Genomic DNA, 15,089 nt, shown 5'->3' with positions numbered 1-15,089 from the left:
TGTCCACTGTCCCTTGCTTTAGACTGCCCTTTATTTAATGAGCTGTGTGTCCTGAGAAGCTGAACACAAACTGGGATCTTGGTGACCCACTAGTCTCAGTGTCATCACCTCACGCTCTTCCCATAACCCTCCTCCTTTTGGTCATTCCTTCTGGTGCTTTTTTACCCAGGACATTCCTGATGAGTCCCTGCTTGTACCCTTTTTCACAGGTCTGTTGCAATTCTCCGCAGGTGCAGGACAAGACAGAGGATGAAACTTTGTCCTTGGGGCTTACAGCTGAAGAGCCTGTGCAGCTTGAAGGAGGGGGCAAAACCCTTACTGTGGGACCAGAGTGCACAGAAGCAGTTGTCACTGTGGTCCCTGTTAAACCTGAAAGACAACATGAAATTCCTGACTTAGAAGAGCAAGCTTGTACTGAAGGAGTTCCTAGCAGGGTAAGCAGGGTACCTGCCCACAGAGAGGAAGAGGAAGATGATGCTGTGCTCCTTGAAGTAAAAAGCACAGAAGTCACTGTTACCGAGGTTCCACTGCAGAATGAGGTTAAAATCTCTGCCCTTCCTTCAGAAACAATTGGCTCAGAAGGAGAAGCAGATGCTGAGCAGAGTGTGAGGGATGGGGCTGGCAAGCACATTACAGCAAAAGATTCTGTGCCCATCCTAGAGCCACCATGCAGAGAAAAAACAACTGACCCCCCCTCTCAGAGTGATGAAACTGAAGGTGGCAAAATGGAAGATGCTATGCTTGAAACCAAAACACACTTAGAGAGTGATACCACTGTCACTGAAGCTCCCACTCAGATTGAACCAGACAGCGTATCTAATTTAGCATCAACGTGCCCAGATATCACTGAAAATGGAAGCACTGTCCTCACTGACATAAGACCTGAGAAATGTGAAACACCAAGCAGCCTAGCTGAAGAAGAGACTGTGGAGAAAGAACAAGAACTTGTAGAAACCTCAAACTGTCAAGACTTTCAGAAAGAAGATAACAAAAATGAGCAATTGATAGCAAGGGCCAAAGAAGTAGTTGAATCTGGAAAACGGGAAGCTGTGAGAGGTGATGAATGTTCAACTGCTGTCCAGCAAGAAGTTTTAACTGTGCGAGAGGAAGGCTCTGACTCAGCCCTCCTACAAGCTGAAAGCTTGGAGGCTCTGAAAATGCCTGTGCCTGGAGCAGCTGCAGCAGCTGAAGACCATGTAATGGCAGAAACCGTAATGCCTGCAGACATGACAGCCGAAACTTCACAGCCCTTGGCAACCACACCAGAGCAAATGGCTTCTCAAGAGGTTCCAGTTACTACTGTTGACCCTTCAGGCAGTGGGACTGCAGAGCTTGGTAGTGCAGAAGCACCTGAGTCTCAGGTACCTCCTGCTTCCATGAATGGAGTATCAGAGGAGCAAGAGAGGCCCCAGAGTGCAGGGCAACCTGAACAAAATGGTATTCCTCTAAGTGACAGTCTGTCTCTCACCCACGTGGAATTTGAGGAGGATGTTGTTGAGTCTGTGACTATAGAGTCCCAGAGTACGAAAATTGTATTGAATGCTATCCAGACGGCTGTTCACAAACTTGCAGAAACAGAAGAGTCAGCTGCCTTTGAGTCAGAGCAGCGCATTAAGTCCATAGGGAAAAGCCCATCAGATACAAATGTACCTGAACTTCTGGAAAGTATGCAGGTGGATCATCAACTTCCAGTAAAAGAGGAAGAGATAGGGAGTAAAGAACAAGAGCTTCAGCAATCAGGAATAGTGAAAACTGCTACCTTAACAAAGTCTGCAGAAATCCATGCAACTGTAGAAAAAACAAAAGATAGGCTGTTAACTTCTGAAATGCTGAAAGATGGACAAAGTCAGAATTCTTTAACAATTGTGACTAGCCCTGAAGATGTTTCAAGGGAAAGTGTGGGACTTCAGAAATCAACGCTAGAACTAAGTACTTCAGAAGATTCAACCAAAGACCCCCTAGACATACACCCACCAAAATTAAGGGAAAAAGAGATTGGGCAGATTATGGAAATCCCAGACCAGCATACAGGTCAGCAAACATGCAGAGAAAGTGAGGAAGAACAACATTACCTGCCAGTGGAAGATGGGAAAACACAGACATGGGAGGATGACAGTTGCAAAGAAGGAACATCTTGTGATAGTCCACAAAGTCAGAACTCAGTGGCTCCTGAGGCCTTGAATGTAAGTAGCATTTTTAGCCAGCAATTTCTTTCTTTTTCCAAAATAGTTTTGGGGGTGTCTAAAACTGTTGTGTCTCTAATTTTTTTTTATTCTGGTGAAAGGCAACTGCTCCCTGGTTTAACCAACAGGCCACAGATTCCCCCCCCCCCCCTTGTCGTTTTACTGCCTCTCTCTCTGGCTACTCAACACCTTATTTCTTTTCTGTACAGCTACCCTCACTTTAATGGCCTTTGACTTGGCCTGTCATTCAGGGTGATATTTCTGGGAGGTAGAAAATGTAGTTTCCAGTTTTCCTAGATACACAGTCATATGGCATGTGTGTTAATGTATAGGATTTAATCCACAAACATGCTTCTTCTCCAACAAAGCTCTTTTTAAAATCTTAAAGGATGTGAGTGTTGCCTTCCCTGGTAAACCTGAAGTGCCTCATGTACCAAAGCTCTCTGCACTTCAGTGAAATCTGAATCAGAAATTATAGGTACAGTCTCTCCCTAGGATGTTTGCTGCACTTGCTTCACTAAGTCATGAGACCTTTACCTTCAAGAACTGCTTGGGAAAATAAGAGATTCTTGAGAGAGTAAGTTGTTGTTAATAAAGCTTTTTTACTGTTGTCTTTCTTTCAGATGTGCTAAGCATCCATGTGGTATTTGGTATGCCAGTCCTAGAGAACAACTGACAATCCTGTGACAGAACCAGGAGCTTTATTCACTACCCTTTATTCTCGGATGTTAACATCTGCTCTTTTGAAGACCTCACCTTTTTCGTCATTTCTATTAAACAATGCCTTTAACGTTGGCTATATCCACACATGTTCCATTTGAAGGTCATTTGCCTCTGCCCAAAATACACCATTTAGACTGGAGATGCACAATTGAGCGAATGGACAGACCACTAAAATTTGTGCCACAATTATTGCTGTCCCCTCACTTAATTTGTGTCCTGTCTGTCCCATCTCCTTGAATCCCTTCACTCATCCCTGAACCCCCTTCCTGTCTTTCTGCAGTCTCCCTTACCCCCTGCATCTTCCGTAGCTGCCTTGATTTGACCTACGAGTGGCTGTAGATGCTGCTAGAATTGTGTGTGAGGGGGAAGAGGAGGGCTAACTGATGAGAACACATGAGACTTCTGGCTGAGTAGCAGATGTGTCTTTATCAAACAGCAGGAACTGGATCACGCACAAATTCTTGAACACGATGCTCAAGATTGCTGCCTTTCAGTCCCATTCAGGTATCTCTATCCATCCTTCAGTTGTATTTGTGCAGGCCTGATTTAGTCAGAAATTACTTCCACAGTGTAGCTTGCAAGGAGATTGAGAATACCCTTATTCTGTTGTTCCAGACTTCAGGTCTCAGGACTGGACTGTAATGTGTTGAATATTTATATGTATGTCTTAAACCCAGTTCTGATTTTAATGTAGAGCTATAATACTTCTGTACTATTTAGGCATACCCTTAAATGAATTTTGTAGAGTAGCCTGGAGAGGAAATTGATACCATTGGAGCGGAAATTGATAACATGTGGTTTCCTATTTATTGTTCCAGGTTTTTCCCCTTGTAAAATCTCTCAAAAACTTGGCTGTCTTGCTTTGAATATTTATATGTGTATCCTAAACCCAGTTCTGATTTTAATGTAGAGCTATGGTATTTCTAAAGACAAAAGGAGAGCCCTGACCTGTGTCAGATCCACCAGTCACTTTTACTTGCAGTCCTCCCTGGTTTCTGAGAACCCTCCAGACTTACCATTTTACTGTCGTCTTGCTCGTGTAGCAACCCCAGTGGTACCACAACCCTCAAATCACACCCTTCTCATTCCAGAGTCTGTTCATTTCTGGTCGCTGCCCCTCCAACCCCAAGCCTTTCCCCACAGCTACACCATCTACCTTCCTGCATTCAAGCTTCCTCCTTTCCCAACCCCTGCCTGAACCTCTTTCCCACCACAGCATTTCCTGATATCCTCCCCGCTCCTATTGATTCCCTATCTTCCCTGGGGGGGGGGAGTAGGAAGGAGGGTAGGGTCTTGGTGATGAATTCTGCCTTGGAGTGCAAAAAGCTGATGAGACCTTTGGGGTGCTGAGATCTTAAAAACCTTCATGTAAGGTGGATTGGACTGACAACAGCTGTAGACCAGAATGAGCAGAGTGATTTAAAGATGGAAAGAAGCCCCAAGACCTAGAGTCCTGGGATGCCTGTCCCCAACAGGAGTTGGTCCTCTCTTTTGTTGTTTACATTAAAATCAAACACGGGGTACAAGTCAGTACTTTCAGCTCTGATTTCTAAAGTGAAGGTTACAGATCGCACTTTGTGAAACCGATGCCCATCAAGTTGAACAATAGCTCACTATCCTACCTGTATAGTAATTTATTTTAAAATCAACTTTTAGTGTACAAATGCTCTTGTTATGGCAAGTGCTTGCCTCTCCTTGAGGCTGCACGTACAGCAAGCAATGTGACTGATTGCACTGGTGTGATTGCACCATCTGGTGCTGCCCTGTGTGGAAGCATCAAAAGATTTTTCCTTACCTCAGAGCAAATTATATAAATATTTAAAGCCGAACAATGTGGTTTCAAACAATCCAGTCTATCTCTGTCCATCATTAGCGGCAGCTTTCCCCCTTAGCTTTGGGCAATTCCAACAACCTTGGTTGGTTTCCACAGGTTTAAGTTGGCTTGCAAGTTAATCATGCTCTTAACAACACCTTACAAGTGCAAACTTGGCTGAATTTGTACAAATTGTATACCTATGTACGTTAAGCCATATTGCAATAACTACAGCAGGTAAAATGAAATAACAGTAGCATGACCTGTGTAATCCTGATTCTTATGTTTGTAGCTCCAAAGCTGTTAATAATATGTAAAGTTAATTCTTGTCTGAACCTCATTTAAATAAAGCTAGCTTTACCACAATGTAAATTGTCTGTTGGTAGTAATTGGACAGGCAAGTGCTTTAACTTGCCTGTTTTCTCCATTAATCCAGGGCCTGGGTAAGCAATGCAACAAACTTAACTATAAAACAAATGCAAAAGCTTCTTCTTATAACTGACAGCTAAAACAATACTGCACCTGAAACCACGCTAATGGTGCAAGGAGCATGCCTCCACATAAAGATACTACTTTGTTCTGGTGTATTGCTTTGGCCTCTGAAACTCTCATTTGAGACTGTGACTTCTGGCTTGTGCTTAAAAGCTTGAAGCTTTCTCCAATCCAATGTATTGGGTTACCAAATTTGATTTTGTGTTTTTAAGGTAGATTTTCATTGATTAAATAAAATACAACTACAACTTTGTTCTAACGTGTGTATGTGGTGTTTTTTTCAGCTTGCTTAGTGTAAATTATTTTCTGATGGTTGCTTCATCTTCAGTTTGATTTGCTCCTGACAATTCATTTGTTATTTACTGACGTTCAGCTTTTGATGTGAGTTAAAGGAACTAATTACAGAATTAAACTGCAAGTTGGTTTTAAGTTTCTATAAAATACGCATACTTCAGAAGAAGTAATAAGATACTTCAGAAGACTGTGAAGAAAAAAACCCCTCCATTAAATTCAAGGTAGATAACAGTATTCAGTGAGCCAGAATGAAAAATCAGTAAATCATGTGCCTTGCTGGTGTAACTGAAGTATAAAAAAAACCAACAAAGCAACAACATGAATGTCCACAAAAAATTTGGCATAGAGTAGTAGATTAAGGACCTTAGGCCCATAACTGATTTCTTTAGGCTGCCCCACTTCTGCGTAGCTGGGGTGTGTTCCTCATGGCACTGAAAATCCAGAGGTGCTTGTGATTTATGATCACAGACCTTGGACTTCAGACATGAAATTTTTCCAGCTGTCTATGTTCTATGGCTAAGGATGTTGAGCAGCATTTGTATCTCAAAAGACTTGCATAGATTCACATCTGAACTCATTTTGTAAAGCTATATGTTTACCTTCCTATCTCAGCTAAGATGCTAAATCCAGTATCTGCAAATACTTACCTGCACTAGTCACAGAAAACGCAGGGATGTCGAAACTGCAGGATGCCTGTCCCTCTTCCTGCTTTCATATTGCATCAGGGGCTCATACTGCAGGCACCTGATCTCACTGATGTCCAGCTCTGGCATCTGGAGGTGTAGATCAAACTAGCATCTCCCACTACAGTTTGTGCTGAGGGCACACAATCTCTGCCAGTCCTTTTGCAAGGTTTGTGCATTTATACTACCCTGTTACTGGTTAACAGGAAGTCCCCAAACAGGCATTATAGCAGGGATTGGAGACCAAGCCTCTCGCATTCCAGGGAGGTTTGTGTGCTGTTTTCTCTTTTGTAAGGCTGTTTTATTGGCAATAGCTCAAGTATCCTGCCTATTGGCTCAAGCTATGGAAGGGGATCTGGCTTTCCCATTCAGATCCAGAGCATATGGGAGGCAGCTGTGCTCGTTGAGGAACCTGCACAGCTTGGATACAGCAAGTGCCTGGGGATGGGCAGGCGGCTTGCCAAAAGCACAGAGGATTCCTGAGATGGTCATGTCTGGATGCCGAACGCTGGATGTTTGACATTCACACTGTCACATGGGAGTGGAGCAGGCCTGAGGAGGCTGATGGCCGTGCAAGGAAGGATGTGGTTTAGAATGAGGAGCAATGTGGAGCAGAAGGCCAGTGGGATTGGCAGCACAGGGTTTGCAGTCCTGTTTTTGGGGAGATGGATGAGATGTGGTAAAAGAGGGTGAACATTTTAAGATGCTGCTAACAAGATGGAAGCTTAGCCATCACAATACTAATATCTAATTTAGGGCTGATGTAATTTCTAGTTGGACATTAAATTTAGTCTTTACAAAAGTAAGAATGAAAGCTAAGGGTGTAATAAAGGCCTGTGTCTGTTCTGCTCCAACATCCTCTTGAAAAAAATAGTATCAACTCTTTAAAATAGGAAGAACAGTCTTAAGAAGTGTCTCCTATTCTTTCTTGAAAATGACATCTGTTTCCAGAGCTTAAGAAACTCACATATCTCAGGTCTTAGTGCAACAACTGATGATATGATGAAGTGAGGAAAGCAGAAGTCAATACTCCATGGGAGCTGCTTCCTGGGGATGGTCTCTGTGTAAAGTCCTGTGGCACCTTGACCCTGCCTTCATCATCTAGCTTACAGATATGTCTCTGTCCCTCCTACAAAGGCACCAGACTAGAAAGAATAACCAGCAAGATGCCTTTTCCTCCAAGCAGAGGGAATTGTAAAAAATGGCAAGGCATTTACAAGCCAGCTGCTGTCCTGGAAGGCAGACATCCCAAGAAGCCTTCGGGAAGCAGCCCGACAGCAATTACTGCCTCCTCCCCGGTGCAACTGTCCCCTTGTCGTGGTCTTCTGTGGCCCCTTGGCCTTGCAGTGCTACAGCCTCCTCTCCCCTGCCTGAGCTGTCGGTCTCTCTGCTTAGCAAGCAGGTTCCTTGTGAAGTTTTAAACTCATTTCTAGGAGTTTTTCAGCAGACAGTCTCAGGGTCAGCGTGACATAGTCAGAGGTGCCTGTCATTTCCCACAGAAATGTCTGTATGAAGCGGAAAACCTGACACACAACCGCCTGTACTAACACTTCTCCCTTTCACCTTTCCAGTGGTAGCCATGAGGCTCACAGACTAAAGACAGAGAGAGGTGATGCTCAGCCAGTATTTGAGAGTAGTTACCTGGGTAGTGCATGCCCAGGGCTTCAGGGTGCCCAGATCCAAGGCAATCCAGGGTTCTGGGCCACCTCCACTCCATACAGCATCAGGAACGAGTGTGAGTTTTGCACACTTGTAATCACCTCTTGTGCCTGCTGAGACCCTCTGGCAAGACATCAAGGGAGGAGAGGAGGCTGACTGTGGGATTTGAATTTCACTTGCTTTTGTAGTTGAAGAGGTGGCCAAAAAAAGTAAAGTTTTCAAGGCTGGCTCACTAAAGCAAAGGAGACTGGAGGCTTAATTACAGCTCTGAGGGCAGGCTGTGCTTGGGGAAGATAGAGCAAGGGGGAAGTGTCAGCCAAACTGTTTGAGATGCTGACTGGCAAGGTAACCTTCCCACAGTCCCTGATGGCAATGTGGGTGTTTGCTCAGAGGAAACTTTTCTTAGCCAAAATACATCTGGTTTGTTTTTTTTTTTTAATCTCCCAGATGGTGTTTTCACTAGCATTTCATGAGAGCAATTAAGAATTACAAAGACAAGTATGACCTGCCCATTATTCTCAAGCTGATACGAACTCTTCTAAACTAGAACATTTGCTGAACAATCTTGAAAATAGCATTATTCTCTTTGGCATAAGTCTCCCTGCTGGGGAAATGCTTTTATTGGATTTTTGCATAATCTGTCTTGATCCTGCAATTGGATTCAGGCTCATACATCCTCTCTCCTCCCCACAGTAGAGCCAGTTAATGCCTTGCAGATGCAGGGCAGGAACCTGCATCAGTATGAGTGGTGTGGCAAAGGCTGGGTGTATTGCTTACAGTTCTTCATACAAAAGTATATTTAATTTAAAAAAAACCAGACAAACCCTTTAAGCCAGTATTGATATTGATAGGTAGAAGTAGGCTCATATTCACTGTGGCAGCATATTGACTATGTTGAAATTACTGTTTTGTTTTCTTTCACTCATAACCAATAGTTGCTCATGGAAAGAACAGATACAATATTTCTTTCTGTAATCATTTCTTGATGTGTCTCAAGGGTCTGGACATTCCTGTTATTTATTAGTTATTTATTTTTCCAATAAAAGAGACATCATGTTTTGTTTTTGCTTTTCTATTAAGAGCTTGGGTCACTGGGGAGCATCAAACCTTACAATCTAAGCAGTAGAGATGATTTTGCTTAAAACCTCAAACACTCCTATTTTTGGTTGTGCCTAATGTACAGGAGCACAGTGATGATGTGCTATGGCAAACCAACCTGTTATACTTCTATATCATACTGTAGAAACAAGGAACCTTGGCACATCACTGAAAAATAATGTAATGCCTCGAATTTTGAGTTGTAAACTATGATGTAAGGTATTGATTAATTGTCTCCATTGAGTGGCAAGGTACAACTAGCAGGAAAGTGGCAGTGAGTGCTACTGACAACATGCAGGGAAGCAGAAGAGCACAGCTGGAGGACTGCAGGAGCAGGGACAAACATGCATCAAGGGATGTAAGATTGCTGTTACGGGAACCAAAACTGTTTATTATGACAAACTTGGCATTAGAAGAAAATCAGAGAGGCTCCACAATCTGTTGCAAAACCAGAAAAAGATTGAAATGAGTTGAAAAAAAGTGAGTGCTTTTATTGAATGTTAATTTGTGACCTGTTTGCGGCAACACAAGAAAGTAAAACAGCTCATCCAGAGCAGCTGGGGGAAGCAGGATGGCATGCAAAAAATGAGAGCTTCCTGGGGGCTGCAGACCCCACTCTGCACAGATGAGTGGGAAATGGAAGTGGTAAGGTGAGATCTTGTTTCTTTATGCCCTACCTTTTGTCCTGTAGCCAGGAAATACACTGTACTGGCTATGGAGCTTACGTTTTATGTGCTGGACTCTTACACTCTCTGTCCTCAAGCTAATTGCATTTTAACCCAATATACTTTTCCAGAACTTGAGCCTGCTGTGACCATAGGCTGCTCCTCCCGGCAGAAATGTTCTGAACCACTCATTGCTATGCGCAAGCCCCCATCATTAAAAAAAAAAACCCCACACCCACCTCCCCCAAACCCCACACAAAACAAACAAAAAAACCCCAACAAACATAAACAACAGAAACCCCAAATGAAGTGAGTTCTATTTGTACATAGTGGAGAGAAAACTAGCTTTGTAACGAATAAAGAAGTCCATAAATAAATACTTCACTGCAGCAGATAAAGGCTTTATGGCCACAGTGGCATCTCTATGATGATGTCCTTTTTAAAGAATGTGTTCATACATACATATGAACATTTGAAGTAAGAATACCTTCACTTTAAAGATAAGTTCCTGTCTTTAAAGTAACACTTAGCAATGAACCAAAGATGCTGTGAAGCTAGTGCTTTCCCTTTCTGCAGGAGGAAAGGGGGGGGATAAGATTTTTTAAAATTTGCTAAAACCAAAAAATAGGGAAGTATCTGGACAATTAATTATGATCTGTGAAGTGTAAAGTTCAGTGTAGCTCAGTTTCCCCCTCATTACCTATTTTCTTAATAGAAAGGGAGACACCAAAGCGATCTAACCGGCTCCTACTCTAGATATAAGAAAGACACAGACCAAAGTTTAGAAGGTTATGTTTGAATTTTAAATGAAATAGACTGAAATATTAATGATTCTTCAGCTCAGAAGAGCTTAAAATAGACTGTTGCATGAGCACTGATGAGGTTAGCCTGTTTTAATGTTCCAGCGAAAAATCTACACTTCTTTTTATTCTGTTGTGAACTTGAAATGTAAAACAACTATGGGAACAGTGTCCCTAAAGGGAGAAGATACTCTGTTTTTTTAAGCAGAGAAAATTAAATAGAGGGGATAGTAGTGCTGATGCTTGGAGAATTCACATTTCTCACCCCCCCCCTTGGAAGGTGGCACTCGGCTGGAGGAGCAACTGGACATTTGTGTGCGTATGTGTACACTCCCACTGGCGGGACATGCTCAGGTTCTCTCTCCTCTCTGGACCTGGGGACAGGGAACTGCAGCAGCCACACTGAAGCCCAAACAGTTACTTCCTCTTGGCCTTGCACTTCCCTGGTGTAGCTGGAACACAGCTGCAGGGAAGTGCCGGTGTTTCCGCCCCACTGAAGTTTCTCTGCCACCTGCTGATCAGCTCATGGCTCATGGCAGCGCTGCCAACAGAGTGTGGGGGACACAAAACACCCCCCCTTGAGGCTCATTTCCCCTTCTCGACCTCTTTTCCTCACTCAGGACCAGGAGGACCTGTCAAGCCTGGGCATCCTAGGGGCTGCTCACTGAGGACACTGTTCTTTGCTGCTCACCAAAAATCTTCTTCTGCCTCCACTGTGTCTTCCTGCAGGAAGTGGATGCTCAGACCCAGAGAAATACTTCCCTTTCTCCACAGTGGCAAAAATTTCAAGAACAGTGATGCATCCTGGAGTTTAGGAAACTATCTGGCTCTGTGTCCCACCCTTCAGAACATCTATTCCCATATGTATTCCTATCTATCATTACCTCAAAGTGCTTACAGTGGGAAAGACAGATGCTCATCTGAGGCCCTTGCACAGGTATTCCCGTAGCACAGAGTGTGCTTGCCAACATGCTGAGGACAAAGGCAGGTCAGTGGCAGTGAAACTGTTGTCTCCTGCCTTCCAAATGGTTCAGAGGCACCAGCCTCGTCCTGGTCAGCCCTGCATGGCAGGTAGGACAGTATAAGGAAATTTTTTTCTCAGAAGTGAAGACGTGAAAAGATCCCCCCACCTTGTGTACTTGCTGCTGCAAGCCTCGGGACTTTGTGCTGTTGAGTGCTCTGCGGCCCACCATGCAAAGGGCTCTGCTCTCTGGAGCAAGCCTGCTGCAAGGCAGGGCTGCGAGAGTCCTTTCTGCCCGCTTTGGCTTTCCAGTGCAGCCTCTCGGTAAGAGGATTGCTGTCACAGAGATGCTCTTTGGGCTGCTGTGCAGTGCCTGCCCCTGTGAAGGGCTGTCGGCCAGCCAGCCAGGACGCCTGGGTGGTTGCACTGGTGTGACTGCACCATCTAGTGCTGTCTTCTGCAAACTCACCGCTTGTCTTAGAGCCAAAAGGAAGCTCAACTGGTTGCTCACAGGTCGACAGGGATTGCACCTCAAATGCGCGTAGAACCATACTTCCTGTTTCATAACGCCCCAAAAGCGGGAGAAATTGATGTGGCAAAGGCAGCAGCTTCTTCTAGCCACTGTCTTCCCTGTTAGGTGAGCTTCCATCCAGCTTGGACAGCCATTAGAGAGGAAGAAGCACTGCACAGCGCTGGCTTGCACCAGTGATGCATGTGCACAAAATGCACGTGTGAAATAATAAGCTGCTTCAGTGGGCTCTGAAGGGAAAACGCAGGTTCAGTCCTAAATTGCTAGCTGTATTCAGTGCCAGTCTGAATCAAGTCAGGAAACGATAAGGCAACAGCAGAAATAAGGCCCAGACCCACAGCGGCTGCTCACTCGGCTCCTGCTCAGGTGCTGCCCTAAGGCACAGCTCCTGCGGAGGCCTGATGTGTGCTGAGAGCAGCGTATTTCGGCTGCAGAAGGAGCGGCATGTACGCTGGATGCTGAGGCCAGAAAGAGGTAAGGTCTGCTGCCTCTGCAGCCTTGCCGAAGTAACTGTTTGGTAGTTTCTGATAAGCCTGGAAGTCTTCAGAACTTACTGCAACAAGCCACAGGAAAGGCGTCGACCAGACTTCTGAGCTGGAAGGCAGGAATATGCTAGCTTATCCCAAAAGGCGTTTGGAAGCACATCCATCAGCAGCTGGGCTGCTGAGTCTCTCCTGCTTCCTTGGGTGATAGAGGGGACACCTGCAGCGTGATGGAAAGGAAGCAGAGGGAGCATTGGAATCATTACCCTTAGCCAGGGTTAAGTGGTAATACCTTCCAAGAGGTCTTCCAGCATATGTTAACACATATACTAGTATATTCCACAAATGATAAAAAACAGAGGAGACCCTCAGCTAAAGTAAATGTAATGGAAAAGAGCTAGCCTGTCTCTGCAAAAATGAGAAAGCAAAATGGGGAAACAGAGGAGCACCCTCAGTCTCCACTGAGCATAAGTGGTTATGGAAAAAGTGTTTAGAAAAAGAGCAATCTCTGAGTCAATTAAATGTGCTAACAGCTGTTTTACAGCAATTGGCTGAGTTTGCCTCATCAACTCTTCATGATAGTCCTCTGGGATCCATACCCAGGGCTGGCAGTGACACAATACAACTTAAGAAAGTAATGACTATGGCAGAGGATTTTAGGGATGTGACCTCTGGGATACCCACATCTATCAGCACTGACCCTTGACCATGAATATGCAGGAAACCAAGGTCTGGGCTTGATCCTGTGGCAGTCCAAGCAGCTGCTACTTGCCCTGCTGAGGATTCAAGTACTGAGGTGGTGGTGGCAGTTAATGACCACTGCTTTATGACATTCCCCGTGGACACAGGAGCCCAAATGTAGATGGTAGATAAGGGCACTTAGCAAGGACAGCCTTCACTTTGCAAAAAATTAGTTTCAATTGTAGGCATCCATGGGCAAGTTGCTACCCACCGCTGGCCAGGGCTAAATTAATTCTGTCTAATGGACCAGCAGTCCACCCAACCTTACTCTTAAATCCTCATGATAGGTGCCTTTTAGGTACAGATTTACTGAAGAGTTGGTAAAGGGGGTGGACCCATGGGAGAAATAGTAAACAAGGATGACCACCCTCTTTACCGCAGCTTGCCTTATATCGATGCACCCCATTAGCCTGTTACAAACAGATGCCACCTTAGCCCATAGCAAGCTAGGTAGCACTCCACATTGCAAGTTCCCTCCTGATGCCATCTATCCTCTTACTGAATTGGCAAAACAGGTGAAAGAACAGGGAATCATTGGCAAGTCTCAGCCTCCTACAAGTCTCCTGTATGGCCTTGAAAGAAGCCTAATGGCAAGTGGCAACTAACAGCACATTATGGAGGCCTGACCGCTGCTGCCAAACCACTCACTGCGGCTGTTCCCAATATAGCTGATATAGTCGCTCCTCTTAATGATGGATGGCAACTATCGATGTGAAACATATGGTTTTTATGATCCCAGCACTGGAGGCAGATAAGATGAGCTTTGCTTTCATCTGGCAGGGACTCCAGTATACATTTAGTCACCTATGGTAAGGCTTAAACCATAGTCCCACCATACGTGTAGCTCATGCTACATTGGCTAAAGAGCTGGAAATGTGAAAATTTCCACAAGAGGTCACTGTGGGGCAGCGCGTCGGTGATTTCTTAAGAGGTGGCCGCTTCGCAGAACTTGTGAACAGGCTACGGACACTTGCTACAACACACCCACAGCCAACTCGGGTAGAGATATCAGACGAACAGAAACAAGGGCCCAGTCACGCATTAATCCTTTGGGGAGTCAGATGGATAGGTGGGAGAAAAGCAGCCCCCGATGAGGTGCTACAAGGAATCCAATAGTTACTCCTGCCCCAGAATAAGAAAGGAGTTATGTGCCGTGCTAGGGCCTACAGGATCTCGGAGGGCACGTATTCCAGGGTTTAGTAGAATAGCCTTACCACTCCATAATTTACTAAAGAAAAATGCAATCTGGGAATGGATCCCACAACATAACAAGGCCCCCGGAGCTGTTAAAGAAAACCATAAATGTGTATCAGTCACTGGGACTCATCCACCCTACGTGGCCCCTCTCACTACACATCCAGGTGGGAGAGAAGGGATATTGGTGGGGACTAGAGCAATAGGGGCTGCCTGGATCCATGCAATATCGCATCACTTTGGGCTCCAAATCGCAGCAGAATTTCATGTAAGAATGCAGTCATATATAACAATAAGACTACTATCAGAGAATTATGAAAAGAAAACCTAATTTTGAATAGAAAACCAGAGATTATGTCTTTACAGAAGGAGTGTGAAGCTGGGCAGTGGGGTCATCATGAGGGCAAATACACTTCCCCTCTAGTAAAGCTTTTGGAAAATCCAAAAGAGCACGAATGTTTTTTTCCATGGTAAGCATGGAGTACCTCACTCCCAACGCTTTTTGCACTTCAGTGAAATCTGACTCAGAAAAGACAATAGGTATAGTCTCTCCCTAGGCTATTTACTGCACTTGCTTAACTGAGACTTTCGTTATCTCCATCTCTGAGACCTGCTTGGGAAAATAAGATGGTCTTGAGAGAGTAAGTTGTCATTAATAAAGCTTTTTTAATTGTCTTCTTTCTGTCAGATGTGCTGAGCATTCATGTGACATTTGGAGAGATGCCAGTCTTAGAGAACAACTGGCAAGGCTGTGGCAGAGCCAGAAGATTTA

The 15,089-nt window shown here is 44.6% G+C and overlaps 1 protein-coding gene across 1 annotated transcript in view; it reads left to right on the top strand.

Moving 5' to 3' along the window:
• The window catches only part of AKAP12 (A-kinase anchoring protein 12), a 32,300-nt gene extending 26,836 nt beyond the window's left edge, over positions 1 to 5,464 (top strand). Inside the window, 2 exon segments of the mRNA XM_052784727.1 lie at positions 231 to 2,183; positions 2,807 to 5,464. Of these exon segments, the coding sequence (XP_052640687.1) occupies positions 231 to 2,183; positions 2,807 to 2,815 (1,962 nt within the window). The 3' untranslated portion in view covers positions 2,816 to 5,464.
• Positions 5,465 to 15,089: the final 9,625 nt, after the last annotated feature.

Source organism: Harpia harpyja, chromosome 4 (genome assembly GCF_026419915.1).
Source record: "Harpia harpyja isolate bHarHar1 chromosome 4, bHarHar1 primary haplotype, whole genome shotgun sequence".
In the NCBI taxonomy this organism is placed as follows: Eukaryota; Metazoa; Chordata; class Aves; order Accipitriformes; family Accipitridae; genus Harpia; species Harpia harpyja.
The sequence above is the reverse complement of the archived record's forward strand: the minus strand, read 5'-3'. Positions and strand labels throughout refer to the sequence as shown.